The sequence below is a fragment of the Homarus americanus genome, unplaced genomic scaffold (genome assembly GCF_018991925.1).
Source record: "Homarus americanus isolate GMGI-L3 unplaced genomic scaffold, GMGI_Hamer_2.0 scaffold40856, whole genome shotgun sequence".
Lineage (NCBI taxonomy): Eukaryota > Metazoa > Arthropoda > Malacostraca > Decapoda > Nephropidae > Homarus > Homarus americanus.
Window position 1 is genome coordinate 7,689,669 of NW_024734615.1, and position 22,384 is coordinate 7,712,052.

Below are 22,384 nucleotides of genomic sequence, written 5' to 3' on the forward strand. Positions count from 1 at the left end.
CCATCGCAGAGGCGGTGAGAAAGACCCTGGCACTGTCAAAGAAAGTGGCTGCTGAAGGCTTCCAGGACATGGCAGAGGACGAGATTAGGGAGCTAATTGAAGAGCACGACACTGAGCTGACCGAGGAGGATCTACAGAAGTTAGTAGACTCAGGCAAGGAAGAGGAAGAAGAAGCGCAAGGGAAAGGGGATGAGGAAGAGGAAGAGCAACAAGAAATAACGTTGGAAAAGTTGGGGGAGATGACCAGGAATATTGAGGCACTGAAAAACATGGCCTATAGTATGGACCCCTCCATGGTGCGTGCCCTGAAATTCATGCGAGGGATGGATGACGTTTTTGCTCCATACAAAAACATCATGGAAGAAATGAAAAGAAAGAGACGACAACTCCCCATCACCATGTTCTTTGATTGCCGAAGGAGAGATTTAACACCATCAATCACTGGCGGCAGTGAGGAAGCAGCTGAACCCACCGTCGTCCCCACTTCACCACCTGTTATGGAATTGAGTGACGATGACCCCCGTCCTGTCGCCGAGGATAGGTACGGTACAGTAAAGTGAAATGTTTATCTCTTTTTTTATAGCTTTTCTTGCTATGTTTATTGTTTGTAAAAATGCACAGCACAGTACAGTTCAGTACTGTACACAGGAAGTGGAGGTACATTTATTCACAAAACATTTGTGTTTGTTGTCGGCAGTAGTGACGACGTGGAGGTGGAGGGATAGAGTGGGTAGGAGTGGCGACGCTGGAGGTGGGAGCAGAGACAGGGACGAGTGGAGATGCCAGCCAGTACATTACGGGTGTACAGTATTAATTGTTTTTATAGCTCTTTTTGCATTTTTATATTAAATACTGTACATTACGTTTCAACAAAACTACTATTTATTTTGGAGAATATGGAAATGTAATATTTTTGCTGAAATGACGTACGTATTACAGTGGAAAGTGGGATAATATTGTGACGAAAGCAATGACTTTCGCTTTCTTTCGTTCAAAAGATGTTACCGTAATCGCTTTTCGAATGGTTTTCAGTTGTGGGATTATGAGGCTAATGATAGGATAGAATATTATTGTAATACAGTCAGGGTTGGAAAAATTCATGACTTTTAAAAAAAATAAAAAAAATCAATTTATTTGATTTAAATTGGATTTTTCTTTATTGTAAATCGATTTTTTTTATTTTTTTTACTAATTGCATCAAAATAGTATTTTTAAACCATAAAAATGGTATTTTTCAACCAAAGCTTATTCAGGATAATAAACAGAAAATTGGCATTAAGATATTTATGCAGTAGGTGTACCAATGGAAATTAACACAATAATATTCTTTTTGTAAAATAAAAGAAAACTGATAACATATCTTACATTTGAGTGCACAAATCCAAACGTAATAAGTGTAATGAAATTTAACATAAATGCTCTTATAGGATTACAGTGTTACAAAAATGAATAACTTAACTTCTTCAAGTCAACAGAATAATATTCTCATTTTGTAAAAAAAATAATACTGGTAACAAGTTTATTTTCTTACATTTGTAGGATTATAGTGTATTAAGAATTACCGGTAATATCTTCAAGTCAACACAATATTCTCATTCTGTAAACAACAAAAATAGTTCAAAACATTTAAATTAGCTAAGTTGAACATTGAAATGCTCATGTACTGTGACAAGCTTAGATGCCTTTTCCTGTCCTGGGCGATTTCTTACCTTTGAGTGTACAAATCCATATGTGGAAAAAATTCTCTCAACCCCTGCTGATGATGCAACAGCTGTAAATAATTGCCTAGGAACATCCATTACATTTTCTGTCATATCATTGGCAAAATACTGCCACCAAGCAAGGGGTGAGAGAGATTTTACAACAACTTTACCAAAATAGACCTCTTTAAATGGTGCACTTCTTCCATGGAAGGACATTAATGTTGAAAGGAAATGTGGAAGAGACTCGCACACGTACTGTTCTGCAATATCTCGCTGCTCAGGAGTCAGATGTCTGCCCTGACACCTTGGATCTATCACATTAGCTAGAAAATGGGCAGGTGTCAATGCTATTTTGATTCTTTTATCAAAATTATCCATATCCTTCTTATCTGTTAAATACTCCTTAATATCAGTTTTCAGTTTTACCCAGATTTCTACAGCATCACTTAAAAGGGTATGTTCTCTCTGGACACAGTACAATGCCACAGCAATAAGCTTAAGTCTCTCTAAATAGTCTTCTGCAGTACTTTTTAATGCCTTATCACTAACTTTCCTTTCAATTTTCTTATCAATGTCTTCAATATTTTCTTTGCACACTTTGACAAGGGTCTCCCAGTTCTTTAAATAAGATTCAATAGAATCTGTCACTGTGTTCCATCGTGTGTCTGATGGCATTACTAGCATTGTTCCTCCTGCTCTTCTATACAAAGATCCTGGGATGTGATGATTTCTGAAGTACTTAATGATTTCAGTAATGTGCTCCTTAATGTTCTTGATTTGCAGGTCTTGTGAAAGCAAATTTAACAGGTGTGCAGAGCAACCATATGTTATAATGGATTTATCTTGTCCGAATTCACTTCTCATTTTTGCCTATTAGTAACATTATCTGATGCACAGCTTCTTACTGTGCATCCAAATTTGCCTTCACACTTTTATGAAGCACATTCAGCTAATTTCAACAGATATTCAGCTGTGTCTTGATTCTGTGTCTATAGAGTCAACAAGATAAATACGGTTGTCCGCTGTTAAAGTTATACATACTATAGGCTCATTATGGACATTACTCCATCCATCCATGGCCATGCAAACTGTTTTCCCACTAAGTTCTTCTGAATAATTCTTAATCACTGAATCATAGGCTTGATCCAAAAGAGACCTCCAATTTGATGTCTATTAGGTGGAACATATGCTGGTCTTAGCATTTTAATCATCTTGATAAACTCTTCGTGCTCCACTGTTCGGAAGGGGGAATTTGTTGCATATATATAATTAGCAACTTGCTGATCCAAAGTGACTTTTTCAGACTTAGTAGTTTTTATCACAAAACCAGTTATGCTTCTTTGTTCCATAGAACTATCCCTCTTATCTCTCTTAAATGGTGAGGGAGAAGGAGCATCTGATATATCTTTAACTAGAGATGATAATGATGAAGCTTTTGAAAGTGAGGTGCTTGGATGAGGTGATGAGAAAACAGTTATTAGTAAAAAAATCATTTTGATTTAAATCATGATTTTTTTACTCTGATTTAAATTGATTTAAATCATGTGATTTAAATCATTTGATTTAAAGCATAACAACCCTGCCTGTACAGTCCAACAGTTTTTTAACTGAAAACCATTCGAAAAGCGATTACGGTAAAATCTTTTGAACAACGAAAGAAAGCGAAAGTCATTGTTTTCGTCATGATTTTATCCCACTTTCCACTGTAATATGTACGTCATTTCAGCCAAAATATTACATTTCCATATTTATTTCTGAGAATATATTCATTCAGTCACAGTGAAGGTAAAATATACTTGTGATGTAATATTTTAATGAAAATACGGTATCGTAGTTTTCTTTTGTTTCAAATTTAATTAACAAAGATTGATGTTTCAAATGTGTTGAACAAAAATTTATGTACAGTATCTATAAATAAACTTTAAAAAATGAATACTTTATGTTTTACATCGTCCTGTGCATACCATACCATGCATTTGGCTACTTTGGGCTTGCTATGATGACGGAAGAGATCTGCCCTGGCAACTGTACCGACACTCACAGCTGGTGGTGCGTTGGTGCATCGTTTCTATTGTTTACTAGTAGTTACTGGTAAAAATTTTTCAACCTAATGAAACTATTACCCGTTTAGAGGTCGACCCCCCAATTTTTTGCCAAATAATTTGGTCTTAAAAACTCGAACTACACACAGGTATATACGGTAAATAAGGACATGGGGGGGGCCAGGGGTTTTTTAGGGGGCAACAAAAGTACACAGATTTTTAACATTCACGGGTATCTCTGTTACCTAACCCCCGCGTATGTTAAGGACCGACTGTACTACTAGCCATTCATGCGGTTGGTTTAACCAGTGTTAGTACATGAGAAAACCAGACTTTGAGAAACCTGGGTGATGTTTGGTAGTGAGGGTCACACTGGATAACACCCTTCTCACATGTGTCTGTGCCAAGCATGATTCAAACCCTTGACATATTGGTGAGAGATACCTCCTGTACACGTGTTACTGCGTGTATCACCAACACCCCGTGTTTGTACCACAAATTAGGTTCCCTCTAAATTTTTATGTCACAGTATGGAATACAGTATTTTATGGCATATATGACATTCTAATATAAGATGTACTCATATTTATGCATGGAATATTTAGGAAAAAACTTTGGTAATGTCTGAGGAAACTGCTACCACTAGAAGTTGTTGTTAAATTTTGTTCATCTTTCCCAGAGATGTTATTATTATTATAGTAAGTATTTTAACCCCTGGACTTCAGTCTATGGCCAGTATACACCCCTCCCAAGAAAGCATATTCGGGAACATTTAAAAAATAAATAAATAAAAACAATTACAGTAATAACTCCGTTAGCCGGAATCTTTCAAACCTGGAACTCCCCGATAGCCGGAATTGCAATTTTTTTCGGAAAATCGTTCCCAAAGCCGTAATTTTCTGGAAAATTCCGGCTTCTGGAACGATTTTCTGAGGGTCACATTTTCCGTAAAATTCCGGGTATGGGGGAGTTTTTTCCGGGTTTCAGAAAAGAAAATCAGGAGCGCTTTCTAGAAATTTCGAGAAAAATTTTCCGTTATCCGGAAAATTCAGGGGATGAGGGATTTTTTTTTCGGGTTCGAGAGAGTCGTCTTGATACCTGGAAATCTCTCATTCCCGGAAGTGCTCTGCACCAATTGTTCCGGCTAACAGAGATATCACTGTAAAGTCTTACAAACTGGCCATGCATCATATGAAGAGGAAATAAATACATGTACTTACCACAGGTAGCTATACCCTTTCCATGCTAAGCTGGCCCATAAACCATAGTTGATTGGTTCCCCTGAGTGTTTTACCTCCCCCTGGACTGCGCGTGTATAAGCGCCGTATTTATATCGACCTTTTATGATAAATACTTAAAATTTTACATCCTCTCTGAAGTGCTAATGCTTGAAATTATTTGCATATTGATAGTTCAGATATTTAACATTATATTAGATAATAACAGTTCTGCTTACCAATTGTGAACACATTTAGTTTGGGCCAGGTTAGCACAGAAAATCTAGCGGTAAACAACACTAATTTGTAGGCAGTATGACATAGAGGACAGTTGTTTTACTTTGTTATTACAGTAAGTCCTCGCTTAACGTCGGGGTTACGTTCCTAAAAACGCGGTTATACGAAACAACGTTAAACGGAAAAATTTTCCCCATAAGAAATAGATAAAATAGGGGAGTTACGTTCCTGAGCCTCCCTTTGCCCCATGAAATACATTACATATACAGAAAATCATTGCCATTTCAATAGAAAATAGTGCATACATATAAGACTACTAAGTTTGTATTGGTACTTACCGATGGGCGGAGGTGGTAGAGCGAGTGTGTGGTGGGTAGTGAAGCAGAGGAGGCGGATGGCGGGAGGGGAGGAGTATGGCAGGGGAGGGGGAGGGTGGCGAGTCACTGAGACTGCACCGAGCCGAGGGAGGGTGATGCACCGTAAAACGTAGTCTGTGAACGCAAAACGACGTAGTATCGGATCACCAGGACGTTAAAAGAATTTTTGGTCTCTAAAGTTTAGCGACGTAGTACCGAAGCAACGTTAAGCGCAGACTTACTGTACTATTTACACTAGTAAGAATTATTATTACTCCAGTAATTGATCACGACACAAGACATATGCGTGGGGGTGGAGGGTAGAAACACAAGGTGAAGTGAGTTAAGTCCCAGGATGATATTCCTGCATCACAAATGCTGAGAAGCTACAGAGAAGAGACTGGGAGGGTCTCGTGTGAGAGTGGGTGGAAGATAAATAATCTAGCCAGGGCCGCCCTTTTATTCAAATAGGCCCACGAAAGATCGAAACATCATATGACGTGAACCGAAGCTCTACAGATGCATATCATATGATGTGACCCGAAGACTAGGGGTTAAAAAAAGAGATGATATTTAATAGAACCTGACCTAACCAACCAAAGAAACCTACCTAACTTCCTAGCAGGGGGGCTCTGCCCCCAGGACCCCCCACCTTATTAAACAGAAAGTACTTATTTTAATATCTGTTACCAATGAAAGCAACTTTGTTGAAGCACTATGGCATAATTTCATGTTTTTTTTATGGATGTGTGAGCACATTCGGACCGAGTGGGTCGGTTGTAAACAAACAGAGCAGACGACAACACACACCAGCAATGGCAGAGTTTTTGCTTGCATATTTATGGAAAATAATTAATTTCTTCACATATAGAGCACATAGAGACATCATTTTAGCGTCATATGATCAGTTTTCATCATGTTTACCCCACAATTTCCCTCTTCATTCATGTGCTGCCCAATGCAGGTGATTTATGACCACAGTTATAGGAAAAAAACAAACAAAATACTAAAAGTGAAAATATAAAGATAGTGTTCCTTCTAAACTACATACCAAAAAAAAAAAAAAAAAAAAAAAAAATTCCCAAACATTTTCTGGTGGTAGTCATGTCCTCATAAATTACCAAAACTATGACAGTATTTTTCTCCTGGAGCTGCAGATTTCTTAAAATGAAGGTAAAATCATATTCAAAGTCTCAATACTCACTCAGCTGTTATTGATATGATCGTTACTTAAGATGTCCATAATGAGCACTCCAAAAACACAAAATGGCAACTGAATACTGTACAGGTCTTTGCTGCATGCCGATAAATGACGTTATGTACTAGTGAGACACTATGAATGCACAGTGATGGCTGTTGGTGTTATTCACCCACATGAGCATAATTTTCAAGTTTCTTTCAACAGAAAAAGGTTATTTCCTAAAAAAAAAAAATAATAATATAATAAATGTCACAAGTGTGATATTAATAGATAGTAATGCTTGTAAGAGTTCAGAATCGGTTACTGCTCAGCCCTGAAGAGTTGGGTGCCATACAAACGCTAATTGTATCAGGTTATCGTCATCGGTAGTTATAATTCCAGCGTTTATATTTACAATAATTCCTTCTTTAATTAATAAAAAGTACAGAAGTAACAATGTGTTGAAGTAAACAATACAGGGTGTAACATTTTTAATTCTGGAGTTGGGCAAGGTAGAATTTAGCCAACTGGAGACAGCAACTTCCCATATAGGATGCAGGGTAATTTTTTTTTTCAGAGAAAAATGCATCTTATATGCTGTAATATATGGTATACATTTTGTTGTAAGATCCCATATGAAGGTAATGTGCAGATGTGCACCACCAGTAGAAACAAAAAACTACTGTATAAACAGTATAAATTGCTTTAAATTTACCATATACTGTACAGTATATGCCAAAAGTGTTTAACATATAAAAAACAAGAAGAATGAACAAGGTGCACACACCACCACACACACACAACCTCTAACACAGGTATAGCAAGCTTGTTTAACTATACACACCAACCAATACTGCATCTTATTACTGGTAGCTTTTTATAAATACACTATATACAGCTTTTATATTACTGTAACAATTATTTCACGATTTATTTAATTAACTGCATATAATCATGTTTTTTGTTACACAAAATTTGTATAAAGTACATTTCTTTTTGGGTTCATCTGAGGACCAGATCCTCTAACCCTTGGTACATCTTCCCATGTATAATGTACTTTATTGAATATTTTGTATATCCTTGGTCTATTATTTCCCCAATTCAGAAAATGTTATATACAGGCATCCCCCGCGTTACGGAAGCCCGGGTTACAGAATTTCGCTCTTATGGAATTTGTAAATTACTGTACGACCATTAATTTCGCGTTACGGCCCGTAAATCCGCCCTTACGGAAATTGGGGTAAATTTTAACAATTAAAAAAAAAATCACTATATAAAATTCAATTTTTTCATTAAAAATGATAATTTGTTAAGTGTGGATTGCTTGGTGCTTGCTACCGCCAAGCGTAGCGTCGCCACGAGGAGTCAGTCCATTGTTTACATCCAGTGTGGGTGCATTTTTCAAGCCCCAGCAGTTTGATTTAACTGTTACAAACATACAGTAAGTGCAGTACAGTGCATTACCATTATTCAAGATGACTGGAAAGATGCCATCAAGTGGAAGTGACCGCAGTAGTGCAAAAAGAAGCCGCAAAGGCATTACATTGGATATTAAACTTGACGTTTTAAGAAGGTTTGATGCTGGAGAAAAACTTAGCCAGATTGCAAAAACATTAGGTCTTGCTACTTCAACAGTGGGAACAATCCGTGATAATAAGGACAAAATTAGGTTAAGTGCTCAAGCTGCTACTCCATTAACTGCTTGAACCTTGTATTTTCATCGAAGTGATGTGATGCTGAATATGGAACGACTCCTGAGTGTCTAGATTGAAGATCAGACTAAATGCAATGTGCCACTAAACACTATGGTTATTCAACAGAAAGCCATAAGTTTGTATAATGATTTGCAGGAAGAGGAAGGTGCATCTTCTGAGGTTAAACCTTTTCTGGCTAGTAAAGGCTGGTTTGAAAGGTTGAAGAAGCGCCTTAATTTACACAACATAAAAATGAGCGGTGAAGCTGCCAGTGCTGATACAGATTCAGCTAATAAATATCCTGCTGAGCTGAAGAAAATTATTGATGAAGGAGGTTACACACCAGAACAAGTGTACAATGTAGATGAAACTGGGCTTTTCTGGAAGCGCATGCCTGCTAGAACTTTTATTTCCACTGAAGAAAATTCAGCACCAGGCTTTAAAGCATCCAAAGATCGTTTAACACTTCTTCTGGGAGGAAATGCTTCAGGTGACATGAAATTAAAGCCCCGACTTGTGTATCACTCAGAAAATCCAAGGGCTCTCAAGGGCCTATGCCAAGTCTAATCTACCTGTGATTTAGCGTTCCAATAAGAAGGCTTGGATGACTATGACCCTTTTCCAAGACTGGTTCATTAACTATTTTTGCCCTGCTGTAGAAAGATATAATGCCAGGCGTAACATCCCTAATAAAGCATTGCTCCTTAGACAATGCACCAAGCCACCCAGTAAATTCAAATGATCTTTCTGATAATGTGAGAGTGGAGTACATCCCCAAGAACACAACTTCCTTGCTCCAGCCAATGGATCAAGGTGTGATAGCTAACTTTAAGGCATATTATCTTTAGAAAACTTTTTTGCAGCTCATAAAAGCAATTGATGGGGAGGATAAACCTACAATTAGGGACTTCTGGAAAAAGTTCAACATCTTGGATGCTGTGGATAATATAGCCGAGTCATGGGATGAAGTGAAAACCTCAGCTATGAATGGTTCATTGAAAAACATATGGCCAGTGTGTGTCCATGAATTTCAAGGTTTTTCACAAGCTGAAAGTCTACAGAAAGTTCAACAAGACATTGTGACACTTGCAAATAATGTAGGCTTTGAAGAAGTCGTGGAAAATGATGTGGTTGAGTTGCTAGAGTCCCATAGAGAAGATTTGACTAATGAAGATCTGATGATGCTGGAACAAGAGCGAGCTGCAGGACAAGAATAGCATATAGAATCTCCACCCACCCCACTTCAGTTGACAACAAAGGATATGTCTAAAGCGTTTGCACTAATTGAGGAAGGTCTGCAAATCTTTGCTGATAACGACCCCAACCGTGAAATGAACATCAAGATTGCAAGAGCAGTTAACAATGCTCTCAGTTCCTACACTGAGCTGTACAAGGAGAAGGTGCGCCGTAAAAGTCAAACAACTTTGGATGAGTTAGTCAGAAAAAAGGTGAAAGCAGATGATGATTTACAGGGCAGGGCAGAAGAGAGTAGTGCCCCTCCCTCTCCCTCCCAATAAGTTCCTTTGCACCACCAATCCTCACGTAGCAGTCAACATCTTTTGTGGTAAGTACAGCACAATATTTTTATTTATTCCAACTGTATTTCTCTTCATATTACATGTATATCATGAATTATTTAATGTACTGTATTGTATGTGTTTATAAATGTTTATTTTCATTCATATAAGTGCTTGAATTACGTTTTCGGGGCCTAAAAAAATTCCGTAGGAACGAATCTCCAGTTTTATAATGGAAGTCAATGGGAAAATAGGTTTCGCGTTATGGAATTTCGCGATACGGTCAATTTTCCAGAAACGGAACCCTTCCGTAACGCGGGGGAGGCCTGTATCCAGTCCAAATCTTGGCAGATAATCAATATACTACGTGCAGTATACAATATATATTTGAAGTATGTGTAAATGTTGTCCTCAATGGTTCAAGTTATGGAGTGGGCATGAAAACTTGTACTATGAGGGTAAATAGAAAGTGTCCACTTAATAATTTCCATCACGACAGACACAGAAAAATACCTTTTCACATTATATCACATCACACACGGCAATACTGTTCTCTTTCCTGATGTTCTCCCATACACAGAAACATCACTTCACTTTCTGGCATGCACACACACACACACACACCTCTTGTTCTTTTCCATACACCAACGCCATCTTATGTTTTACCACATGCAGCAACCCACACCCTGATGCTCAACTTTACAGAGCACCACCAACTGAAGTTGTACTGTTCACAGCACTATATGCTATGTTCTACCCAATTTGATTAAACTTCAAGGTCTTCTTTCACTGACTACTAGTTTCCTATTTACTGGTTACTTTCTTTATTACTTCCTTTCCTTATACTGTACAGTACATTTTTATAGTATACTGTACTTCAGTTTACTTCTTTCAACTTTCTCACTTGTGTACACTTTGCCTACGAGGTATCATTATTCAATATATAGGGTATTTGTTTACCATACTTTTGAGTTGTTGGTTGGGAAATCAACTATAATTTTTAATAACTTCTCCAGTGGCAAAATGACATATACACCTATACTTTCAACTCTTGAATACTGTACAGGTGAGACTTGTGTGGTCAGGTTGTAGGACAATTACAATTCACTCCTTTTGTGTGATTCATTATTTATATTTCCAAATCTCGTCTGATGTATGGCAGTTTCTAATTATTACATGGATGTTAAGTGCTAAATAGCGATTCGGTTAAATATATCCATAGCTAATGTTACACTGGTTTCTCTGCCCTAATATTGCTCCTGGCGTGTTTATTTAGTATTTAACTTGATACAACTGTCAGGAGTTTGTTGACAAAATCCAAGAACTTCACACCACATGACTTCGAAGAACTCGATGGGTTGAGAGTAGTAACAACGAACACTTGAAAATCCTGTTAGATTTAGACTTAACATGATAATGGAATAGGCATTCATTTTTATTGGGATTTTTTGTGATTTGATTAAAAACAAAATAAAAACAAAATCTTAAAATTGGAATTAGAAGAAACAAGATCATGGTTAAAGAATTACCCTAAATATTTTCTTTGCCGAGTCAGCCATAAAAAAAACAACTAATGATTCATATTTCTGGAGGATGAAGGTATAGTAATTGAAATATAGCCATATGATCTATAATATATTTTGATACTGCAATTAAACTAGGTTATATTTCACTACTTTAGTTTAAAACAGGATTAAAAGTCTGTTATATATCTACACAGAGTTTTCTATGAGATTTTTATATGTTCCTACAAAATTAAAGAGGCCTTAACTTACTGCAACTTGTTTTCAAGTACAGTATATAAATAACACATAAGACAAAGCCATGTAAACTTCAAATAATAAAATTATATGAAAAAATTCAATATCTTTCAAGTAAATATTTCATTAAATACCTTTCTTAAAGACCATTAAAATTAATTAAAATCTACCGAACTTCATCATGTACAGTCACCTAAACTTATACCTGGTACAGTGGCTGGTGCATTTTGTTTGGTGTGGCAACTCTGTGTTTGTTTACAGAGTATAAAATTCCTGCAATGGCCCTAAGGAACTTCACAATAGAAGCCAGACTAAGGAAGCTAGACAAGCATTCCTCAAAGTTGCCACATCTTACAAAACGTGCCAGCCACTGTACCTGGTATAAGTGCAGGTGACGGAACATTAACCAATAACCATTACTGTCAATAAGAACACTGCCTTTTGACAAGTAACTTTGAATTGCTGTCAAACATTACGAGAACACAACTGTGCATAACAATAACATGATAACAATGTACAGTCATCTTATGGTGAGTTCTTATTCAAAACTTAAGTTAATCATAATACTTATACTGTATATATCACATCACATTATCACCATATATGTGATAAGATAACAAGTGCATAATTCTTGGATGACATTATTTTGCATATACTCTGTACTGTAGTAATAACAATTTGATTAACTTTCTTCAATGTGCCCTAACTATTCTGTGCTTATATATCTAACCAATAGTAAACAAAACTATCACAGATATTCTTTATGTGAAGAGTGCACTTACAGTTAAACATTTTAAGCAGAAACAGCATAAAAGAAGACAGCATTCTGAGAGAGTTAACAAGGACTGCAGCAAGAAGAACAAGAGCACAACAGTGACAGACATGCTTTACATCATATACAAGTACGGTAAGTATGTGTCCCTAATACTAGGTTCAGCACTCTAGCTGGCCTGGATATTCTGGAGGCACTACCACATGAGTTATTAAGTGATTGGCCTTTCTCCACAAGTCTCAAAATAGACAAATAACTTTCAAAAGTTCTTAATTCCTTAGCACCAATTATATCAATTATCCTGCACTATTTCTACATTTCCCTTTTACTCACTATAAATTCATACATTTAGTGCAAGCCAAATGTGACCGTTTCAATTAGGTGATGGGTAAATTTAATGCAGAATTCCCAAGCATATGTTTTAAGTACTGTATTGTATTTCTGTTACATCTTTCAACATGTGAGTATGTGGATGTGGTCAAAAACTTAATGATTGGGGAGGACTCTCCATATACCAGGCAAAGGCAAACATGATATGGACAGATAGAGATCTCATTTATATGGTCAATATTAACACTGAAGATAGGGTTACTGGGTTGAATTAATTAAGTACTGAAGCATGCTAGGTTAAGGTGAGGTTGGGGATTTCAAGTCAATTTCTTCATCATTTATTTGGAAAACGGGGACACTGTTGTCAAAGGCTCCAACTGCTGAAGGGTTGAAGGGGACACTGAAATGAAGAGAGGGAATGTTTATCAGAAAACAAAAAACACACAGAGCGGGTTTGGTGTTCTCTTGCTATCCTGCTCTCTTGATTTCCGTGCCAAACACTGTTAATGATATTGTGTTAGTCTGTGCAATTTCATGTTTCATTCCAGCATCTGCATGCATAAACATTTCACAATTCTTCTTACCAAAAGATATTCCTATCCTAAAATTGTCTGCTTACAAACAAAGAAAAGAAAAAACCCAAGAGAATGATAACTCTCCACCTTACTGCCTTCAGATCTCACAAGAATCTCCTCTTTATAAGTCTTTAGATCATAAAGTACAGTACCTCTTTATTGTGTTATCTGTAGATCCTTTAATACATCTCCAGTATTTCACTTTTACAGTTCATAAGGTCTCTCTAATGTAGTGTCAAAAGATCTTACTGATGTCCCTTTTCATCAACACAATTCAGAAGAGGAACAATATGCCTTGAAGAACATCAAATCATATAACATTCCCCCAAAAATCTGACAACAAAACAGAATCAATGAGTAAGAAAACTACTGTACATAACAGAACTAAATCTACAGTATATCCTCATGTTATGAATTAAAACACTTTGGTACTACTGTGGAGTGCTGCAAATATTTGCACTACAGATTCTCCTACAACTGCTTACCTTACATTATGACTCATTTACACACACAGTATCTACAATTTTTTTTAAATATATCTTGAGGTTACTCATTAGTATCCATTCCCCTTGTTCAACTATCAATTCAGTGTCTCATTATCCTCCTCTTCATTCAATACTTCATTCCACCACCAAGTTGGTCCTCTTCATCCTCTTTCATTTCACCAAACTGTTCCTCTCTCTCCACTCTATCTTTACACTTCCATCTGCCCTTGAATCTGCTTTTACAAAGGCAAGACTTGGATGCTTCAACAACACTTCAATTTCATCTTGTATACGCCTCTCTCAGCTTTCACTTCCAACTTCGTTTCTTCAACCTCTCAGATTCTGTTATGCTTTTAAATCACACACAATCTTTGTGTCTAACCATCTTGTAAATACAACTACCTGCTACATTACAGGCATAGAAACAATTACACCAAGTCCTCTCACTGACAATGTATTCAGCACACCACTCAATACTGTACATTATTTATATATATTAAAAAAAAAAAAAAAAAAAAAAACTCAGACAAATCAAGTACAGGTCCACCACCGATTTTCCGGGAACGGATGGTCTAGCACCTCTTTTAATCCGGACAAAATTAAGAAAGGGCACTTGAAATTCTCGTGACCTCCAGATTAGTTTACTGGGCTGCCACAGATGGTGTTACATGTTAGCCGCGCTCACTTTGTTTGTTTGTTTGCTCTGCAGTTGCTGGTGGTAGCCCCTTGATTTTGTGTGATTCTTAGCTTATTTTGCACATATTTAACCCCAGCTAGGGCTTCAAAGGCAAATACTGTACAAGTGTTAGTGGTGGTGTAAAGCGTAAACACCAGTCCATATTGATACAAGATAAGGTGGAATTCTTGAGAAAACTTGACCATGGTGTTTCGGTGGGACAGCTGTGTGATCAGTATGGTATTGGTTCGTCAACTGTGTATGATATAAAGAAGCAAAGAGAAAAAAAAGAGATTCGATGCAGAAAGTGATTCCAAGAAGCAAATATGCATTAGAAACAATGAAAGACGGTAGGAGTGCTGTACTGAACATGATAGAGTGATGACGGAATGGGTTCGACAATGTCGCATTGAAGGAGTGGAATTGTCAGGTCGCATGATCATAGAACAGGCAAAGGTGCTCCATGAAGAACTTAAATTAGAACAAAACTGTGACTATAGTGAAGGATGGCTTTAAAGGTTTAAGAAGCGTCATGAAATTGCAATGGTGCTTTTAAGATACTGGGAGGTGTATAGCTAGTGGGTCAGAGTGTATTGCTTCATTATTATATATGACATCTGTTAATTCGGCAAAACGATGGTCCGGCTAGGCTCAGGAACCAAAGGTGCCGGAAAATTGGTGGTGGACCTATACATCTTAGGAGACCTCTGTGTTGCATGTTTTTCAAGACGACTCATGCCCACCACATGTTCTAAACTCTTAATCAATTTCCCCTTGGGGTCACACCTACCTGTTTTGACATCTAATGGGCATATTTTTCCTAACTGTTCATCTAATTAGATCATCAATTTTAAGAAGCTACTCCTTTGTGTACAATCCTTGTACTGCCCTCTTTAAATTCAAAGTAATTAGATAACTACATACAAGTAAAATAATTTAAATAAATTTTTACTTACACCTACACTTATGAAGAATAATTTCCATTTAAGAGGTACACGTATATTAATACAGTACAAACATTCAGTATACTGTATGCAAAAGAATTTAAAAGTATAGCTAAGAAAATGCATGTCTTTGCTGTTTTAAATAACCAAAGAGAATACAACTACAATAGCAAGAAAGCACAGTAACTCAACTAAATCGCAAAATACAATGTATATATGCTGTCCTGTGTATCATAATGTGTGATTATTACCCCACTTCAAGTCTTTAAATGAAACAGTAACCAATTCCAAACCTACCCTATTTAAGATTTTTTCCCTCCATACTACTGACACAATGTCTTTAAAGGTAAATACTGCACTACAATAATCCCTAACCAACTGCAGGAGTTATGTTCTAGAATTCTCCCAGGATTGGCAAGGGCTGGGTCCTTGCAAAAGCATCTTGGTCCCTAGCATATTGGAATTCTAATGATCTAGTGTACAGGTACTTCCAAAATTGTTTGTTTTTTCACAGGAGATTATACGTGTAAGGGCAGAGAAAATATACTTATGAGTTGGACCTTTCAGAGTAGATTCCTATCTGCTTTCTATGTCTGGCAGCCACACTTCTCAGTTATCCTAAAGCACAAACACTAATGGATGTACAGGTGGACTATCAAAAATCCGGCAACCTCGGGACCTGAGGAGTGCCGGATTTTCGAAAATGCCAGAAAACTGATGGTTATATTTGCTGTATAAGTTTAACAGAAAATGACTACTTGTACAGTCCTTTAAAAAATAGAAAATTAAACACTAAATGAAAATCAAATGAAATTTTAATGTTTATCAGGCTAAACAGCAGATGGGCTGTCAGGATTATCATCTGTATCACTGACAGTGACAACATCCTCAGCAACAGGAACAGCTTCAACTTGTCTTGAAGTTGATGGCAGTGGATTATCAAGTGTGGACACCGCTGTTGCTTCTTCCTGCTTCCTAGCTATTTTCTTGAATATATCGGGCAATGTCTGTTGCTTCATATACTTGGGTCTTTCTCTAATAAGTTTATCTTGGAGCAAGAATACATTCATGATTTCTTGTTCACTTACAAAACTTCGTTGCTCTAGTCCAGCCAGCAGTTCAGTTGTCAACGCAATTAACCTGTCAATAGAGATTCTCTCTCTCACATCTTACTCATTTTCTTCACTGCTTTCATCTTCATCACTACCTGTACAGGCATTTCTCTCTGGACTTTTAACCATATCTACAATTTCAGAATCAGTGTAATGATGAACTGTAGGCACATTATCATCAACATCCAACCATTCTGTTAAAACACCTTCATTTATCCTTGATGAAAGCTCCTTGGCATCAGGATTAGTTACATCTTTAACATAAGCAAGAAGTTCATGTATAAGTTGCTTTTCTTTGGAAACCCTAAACCCTGCAAAATCATTTTCTGTGTCTTCGTTAGAATGAGAAGTAAACATTAAACTTGGCCACAATTTATGCCATCCATTTTTCAGTGTTGATGCTTTAATAGACGTCCAAGCATTGGCAACACAGTACACTGCATCCTTAATGTTGAACTCTTTTATGAATTTCTGGGAGCCTGAATTAACTGAACTCACTAGGCGCCTCATTAACAGGGATCGATACTTACACTTCATAGAACGTATGATACCATTGTCCTGTGGTTGAATTAGTGATGTGCAGTTGGGTGGGAGGTAGGCAACAAAAACATTATCTTTCACTAGAAGATCGGCTTTTGGATGTGCCGAACAATTGTCTAAAATAAGAAGTATCTTGCATTTAGGGTCTAGTCCAACTGAGTTACAGTGAGCCCTGGCCTCAGGAACAAAACATTTATGAAACCAATCCAATGTAATATCAGTGGTAACCCACTCCTTCTTGTTGGCACGGTAATGGACAGGAAACCGTGTCATACCCTTAAAGACCCTCGGATGTAAACTTTTTCCGATAACAAGCAACTTACATCTATGGGTACCCGCAGCATTAGAGCAGCACATTACCGTGACGCGATCCTTCGAAGCTTTAAACCCTGATGGCGATTCTGCATCCTCAGTTGTCAGAGTTCTTTTTGGCGTACATCTCCAAAATAAGGCAGTCTCGTCAGCATTGTACACTTGTTCAGGACTTAAATGTTCATCACTAACTAACTTTGCAAATTCATCCACATAGGCACTAGCTGCATCCTTGTCTGCTGAACGTTTTTCACCACTTACTGCACGAAACTGTAAGCCATGTCGCGACTTGAAACGTTGCAGTCAACCTTCTGTATAGTCACACTTGTGTTGCAATCCCAGCTCTTCATGAAACACTTTGGCTTGTTCCATTAATAAATCACCAGAAATTTCCACACCTTCACTTACACGAAGTTTAAACCAGGTTATGAGAACTTGGTCTAGTTCCGCACTTTTTCCCTCTGACATTGACTTCCTTACAAACATTTTCCTTTTTGATCTATTGTCAGAAAAGAACTTTAACAGTTTTTCTTTCTGTTTTTTAATATCATACACTGTTGAAGAGCCGATGTTGTATGTCTCACAAATGGTTCGCACAGACAAGCCGCTATCAAGTTTTTTAAGCACTTCCACGTTCTCTGCGATCGACAACGCACGATGTTTACGTTTTACGCCACCGCTTTTCTTTGCTGAATCCATGATGGGGCTATACAGCAGCAATTAAATGATAAAATCAGAAGGAATGAGCATGAATGCTTGTTAGCAGGTGCAAGCAAGACCCAACAGCTGATTCTGGAGTACAGCGCTATCAAAACAAAAACGGCGCGTGAGCCTAAGAGATATTGGGGGCCTACGAAAAATAAAACGAGAACTTTTCTTCCCCTTTTTCTACAGGTTATTATTAAATTGATACTGAGGTACTTTTTTTCCATTTATTTATTACTTAATCCTATTAGTGTCCACCAGCTAGCTGTGCTTCTTATAAACAAAACTATTTCTGTACTGTACAAGAACAGCTGATCTAACCCATTTTCTTTTACTCAATTCATGGCAAACATCACTGAATCTTATTATTTCGACATCACATTTTATAATTAGGTACTAGCTTGTGTTATTAGTGAATATGCTGTCAAATGGGGCCCCATATCTTGGAGGTGCCTAAGGCCTACGAAAGTCTTAACCCGTCACTGGGAGCGTCCAGAAAACAATGGTGCGCCAAGGCAGGAAATTTGAAAGTGCGCTCCGAAATCCATGCCGGAAAACTGAAGGTTCCGGTTTATCGATTGCCGGATTTTTGATGGTCCAACTGTAGTACTAGTACATGTCTTTGTGTTTAATTCTCCCATTTTTCATTTATTTTCTATTTTACTTGACTGAATTATTCTCATACTTTTATATGTGCTTCCAAAATACACGTAACAAAAAGCTTTGATGGCTCTGAATTAACATCCATAAATTTTGTATAAAAATAGTGTTTATATATTCTTTAGAACCTACTTTGTATTTTATCATTAAAAGTATTAAAACTTTTGAGTGACAGTGATGCTGTGAGCTACACCTGGGCCATGAGGAGAGTAGCTGCCCCAGCCCCTACCTTAGATTGTTAAATGATGACAACACAGTAGAAGGCAAATTGATTCAAATAATTTTGAGAAGGAAGAGGACCAGGGCTAGGTAGATGATAATATATTGTAATTTGAGGAACAGATACATTACAGTATATACTGAACAAGATAGGCCTGGTCTAGCAAACATTTTCTCTATGCTGGGCAAGAGATCTTCCACTAGTGGCTGTGAAAACCCATGGAGTACAGTACAGTACAGTATTACCCCGCCTAACGCGGTTTCACTTAACGCGTTTTTTCATATACGCGGTGCCTCGCCAGAGCTGAACTTTCACTTAACACGGATTTTTTCCACATATACGCGGTGAGTGTCCGGCTCTAGACGCTATTTTTAGATTTGCCCCACCCGCCACCCTGCCTGACTGCCTGTTTTAGCTCATAAAATTCATACAAATTACCCGGCCAGAATATAATTTACATTGCTGGAATTCTTATAATTTGGTGATCATTTTGAATATAAACATCATATATTTTGCATTAGACATACAAATTTTAGATAAAATGTTTTCTCTGAGTAAATATGTTATCTTTTGTGCAAAATATATGACATTTATATTCAAAATATTCCTGGTCTTACAAGGAATCCAGCAATGTCAATTATATTATCCTAACTTTAGTTTGAGGTATTATTTATTACTAAAAAGTTAAATATTCTGGTTATCCCACACATCTCCTTGGGACGGTTGGTGGGGGGTGGGGGGGAGGGAGGGACCGACCGACCATCTGTTACCCTGTGAAGAATATTTTTTTTTTTTATTAACTGAAGATATTTGTTTTAGCTCATAAAATTCATACAAATTACCCGGTCAGAATATAATTTACATTGCTGGAATTCTTATAATTTGATGATCATTTTGAATATAAACATCATATATTTTGCATTAGACATACAAATTTTAGATAAAATGTTTTCTCTGAGTAGATATGTTCTCTTTTGTGCAAAATATATGACATTTATATTCAAAATATTCCTGGTCTTACAAGGAATCCAGCAATGTCAATTATATTATCCTAACTTTAATCTGAGGTATTATTTAATACAAAATGTTAAAATTTATTTTTTTCACCCAACATCTCTTGAAGGGAGGATTGGTGGGGGGTGGGGGGGAGGGTTGGGACTGACCGCGCGGTTGGAAGAGGGGGGGAGGCAAGGTGGGGTACTTTGATTGACAGATAGTGTCCTGAAGAATATTTTTTTTTTATTAACTGAAGATATTTGTTTTAGCTCATAAAATTCATACAAATTACCCGGCCAGAATATAATTTACATTGCTGGAATTCTTATAATTTGGTGATCATTTTGAATATAAACATCATATATTTTGCATTAGACATACAAATTTTAGATAAAATGTTTTCTCTGAGTAACTATGTTATCTTTTGTGCAAAATATATGACATTTATATTCAAAATATTCCTGGTCTTACAAGGAATCCAGCAATGTCAATTGTATTATCCTAACTTTAGTTTGAGGTATTATTTATTAAAATTTAGTGGTTTTCCCCCAAAAATTTCTCAGAGAGGGAAGAGCTGGCAGTGTAGTGTGAGAGGGGGAGGGAGTTGAGTCCATTATTTGAATGGACATTAACTTGGCGACTGTATTTCTCTATTTCTCTTAAGTATTAATTGTGTGCATGTACCATCATAAAATTAAGATGTTATTTTTACTACAACATAGTTATGTGTCTTCAAAAAGTGGAGTTTGGGGGTCGGGCCGGTTTCTATTGGAATTAATCCCATATGTTCTGTTGTTCACTTAACGCGGATTTCACTTAACACGGGACCCTCTGGGTTCTATTGACCGCGTTAAGTGGGGTACAACTGTACTTAATACTGGATGACATGGTTCATAAGACAAGGTACAAAATATAAAATAGGGATACTGTACAATAGTTCTCAAAACTCCAACCGGTAAACCTGCAGTCAGCAATGGAATACTGTATTCATACACTAGGGCATGTACAGTAGACATGTTCAGAGAAAGGCCAAAGTTTACCAATGAACAGTTGGTGACCATTTAAGTCACCTATGTGTACTGTATTCCCAGAAAGTATACAGTACTGCTGTTATCAGTGGGATGGGAGTGGTGTTGGAGAACTTGACCTTCTTGAATCGGTTCAGAAAAAAGACCACTGAACATTTGCTGGGATATCTCACTGCTTTTCATATTCTACTGATGTTTTCAGTCTGAACACTTAATAATGGCATAATTGTGCACCCTCTATTGGCCTGTGAAGGCATCTAGGAGGAACCATGCTCTTTGTTAAAATTCCACTTTTCAGAACCTTTGCTAATTAAAACGCTTTTTCCCACTGGATTAGCACTCCATGAAACTCCCTGCTGCAGTGTGTTCCCTGTGTCATTATGTCCTCCATTAGTTTAAAATATCCTACATCAAATATCTCTGTAAGCCGGAATCCCCCAAACCCAGAACTTTCTGAAAGCCGGAATTGAAATTTTCTTGGAAAATTGTTCCCAATGCCGGAATTTTCTGGAAAATTCCGGCTTTATGAACGATTTTGCAGGGGACACATTTTCTGGAAAATTTCCAGAGATGAAAATCAGGTGCATTTTCCAGAAATTCTAAGAAAAACTTCCCAGTACCCGGAAAATATTTTTCCAGGTTTGAGAGATGATGCAATATGGAATTTCTGGACCTTCTGAGAAAAATTTTCCGTTACCCAGAAAATCCAGGGATGAAAGATTTTTTTTCTGGCCTTGAGAGATGAAACAATATATCATCCTGGAACTTCCGCAAAAATTTTTCCGTTACCCAGAAAATTCTGGGGATGAGGGATTTTTTCCGGCTTTGAGAGAGTCATCTTGTTACCAAGAAATCTCTCATTCCCGGAAGTGCTCTGCACCAATTGCTTCGGCTAATAGAGATATCACTTATATTCAGTCATTGGTAATGGGACACTTAGGTGAATAAATTGACAAAGACACCTACCAGTAGTCTTCGCACAACATTGTTTCGTTATAATGTAGCTACTCTTTAGATACCCAAAGTTCCGACGGCATCATTCTTTTAGCTCTCCTAATACATTATAATGTCGTCTCCAACCATAGACAACATGTTACATGTGCCTTTGATAACATTATGACAAATAAAATGACATAAGAGCTGGCAACCTTTACTTAGATTATAATTCCTTGAACAATATGCTTGACAGATAGAAGCATACAATACAGATGAGATACTGTATCCCAAAAACCCTGTACTGTATGGGTATCCCTCGAGATATGAATGTTCTTGACACGAAAATTCGCTAATATGAATTTCCTAAATTACCACCTCTTTTTCATG

General features: G+C 37.1%; 1 protein-coding gene across 5 annotated transcripts in view; it reads right to left on the reverse strand.

The window, feature by feature from the left end:
- LOC121870412 (endophilin-B1-like) overlaps positions 1-22,384 on the reverse strand; it is a gene marked incomplete at its 5' end in the record, with an annotated part of 148,037 nt that overhangs the window by 32,666 nt on the left and 92,987 nt on the right. The window contains 1 exon segment of one of the 5 annotated variants that reach the window (XM_042372254.1): positions 11,569-13,208. Coding sequence (XP_042228188.1) covers positions 13,106-13,208 — 103 coding nt within the window. 5 annotated transcript variants of the gene reach the window in all.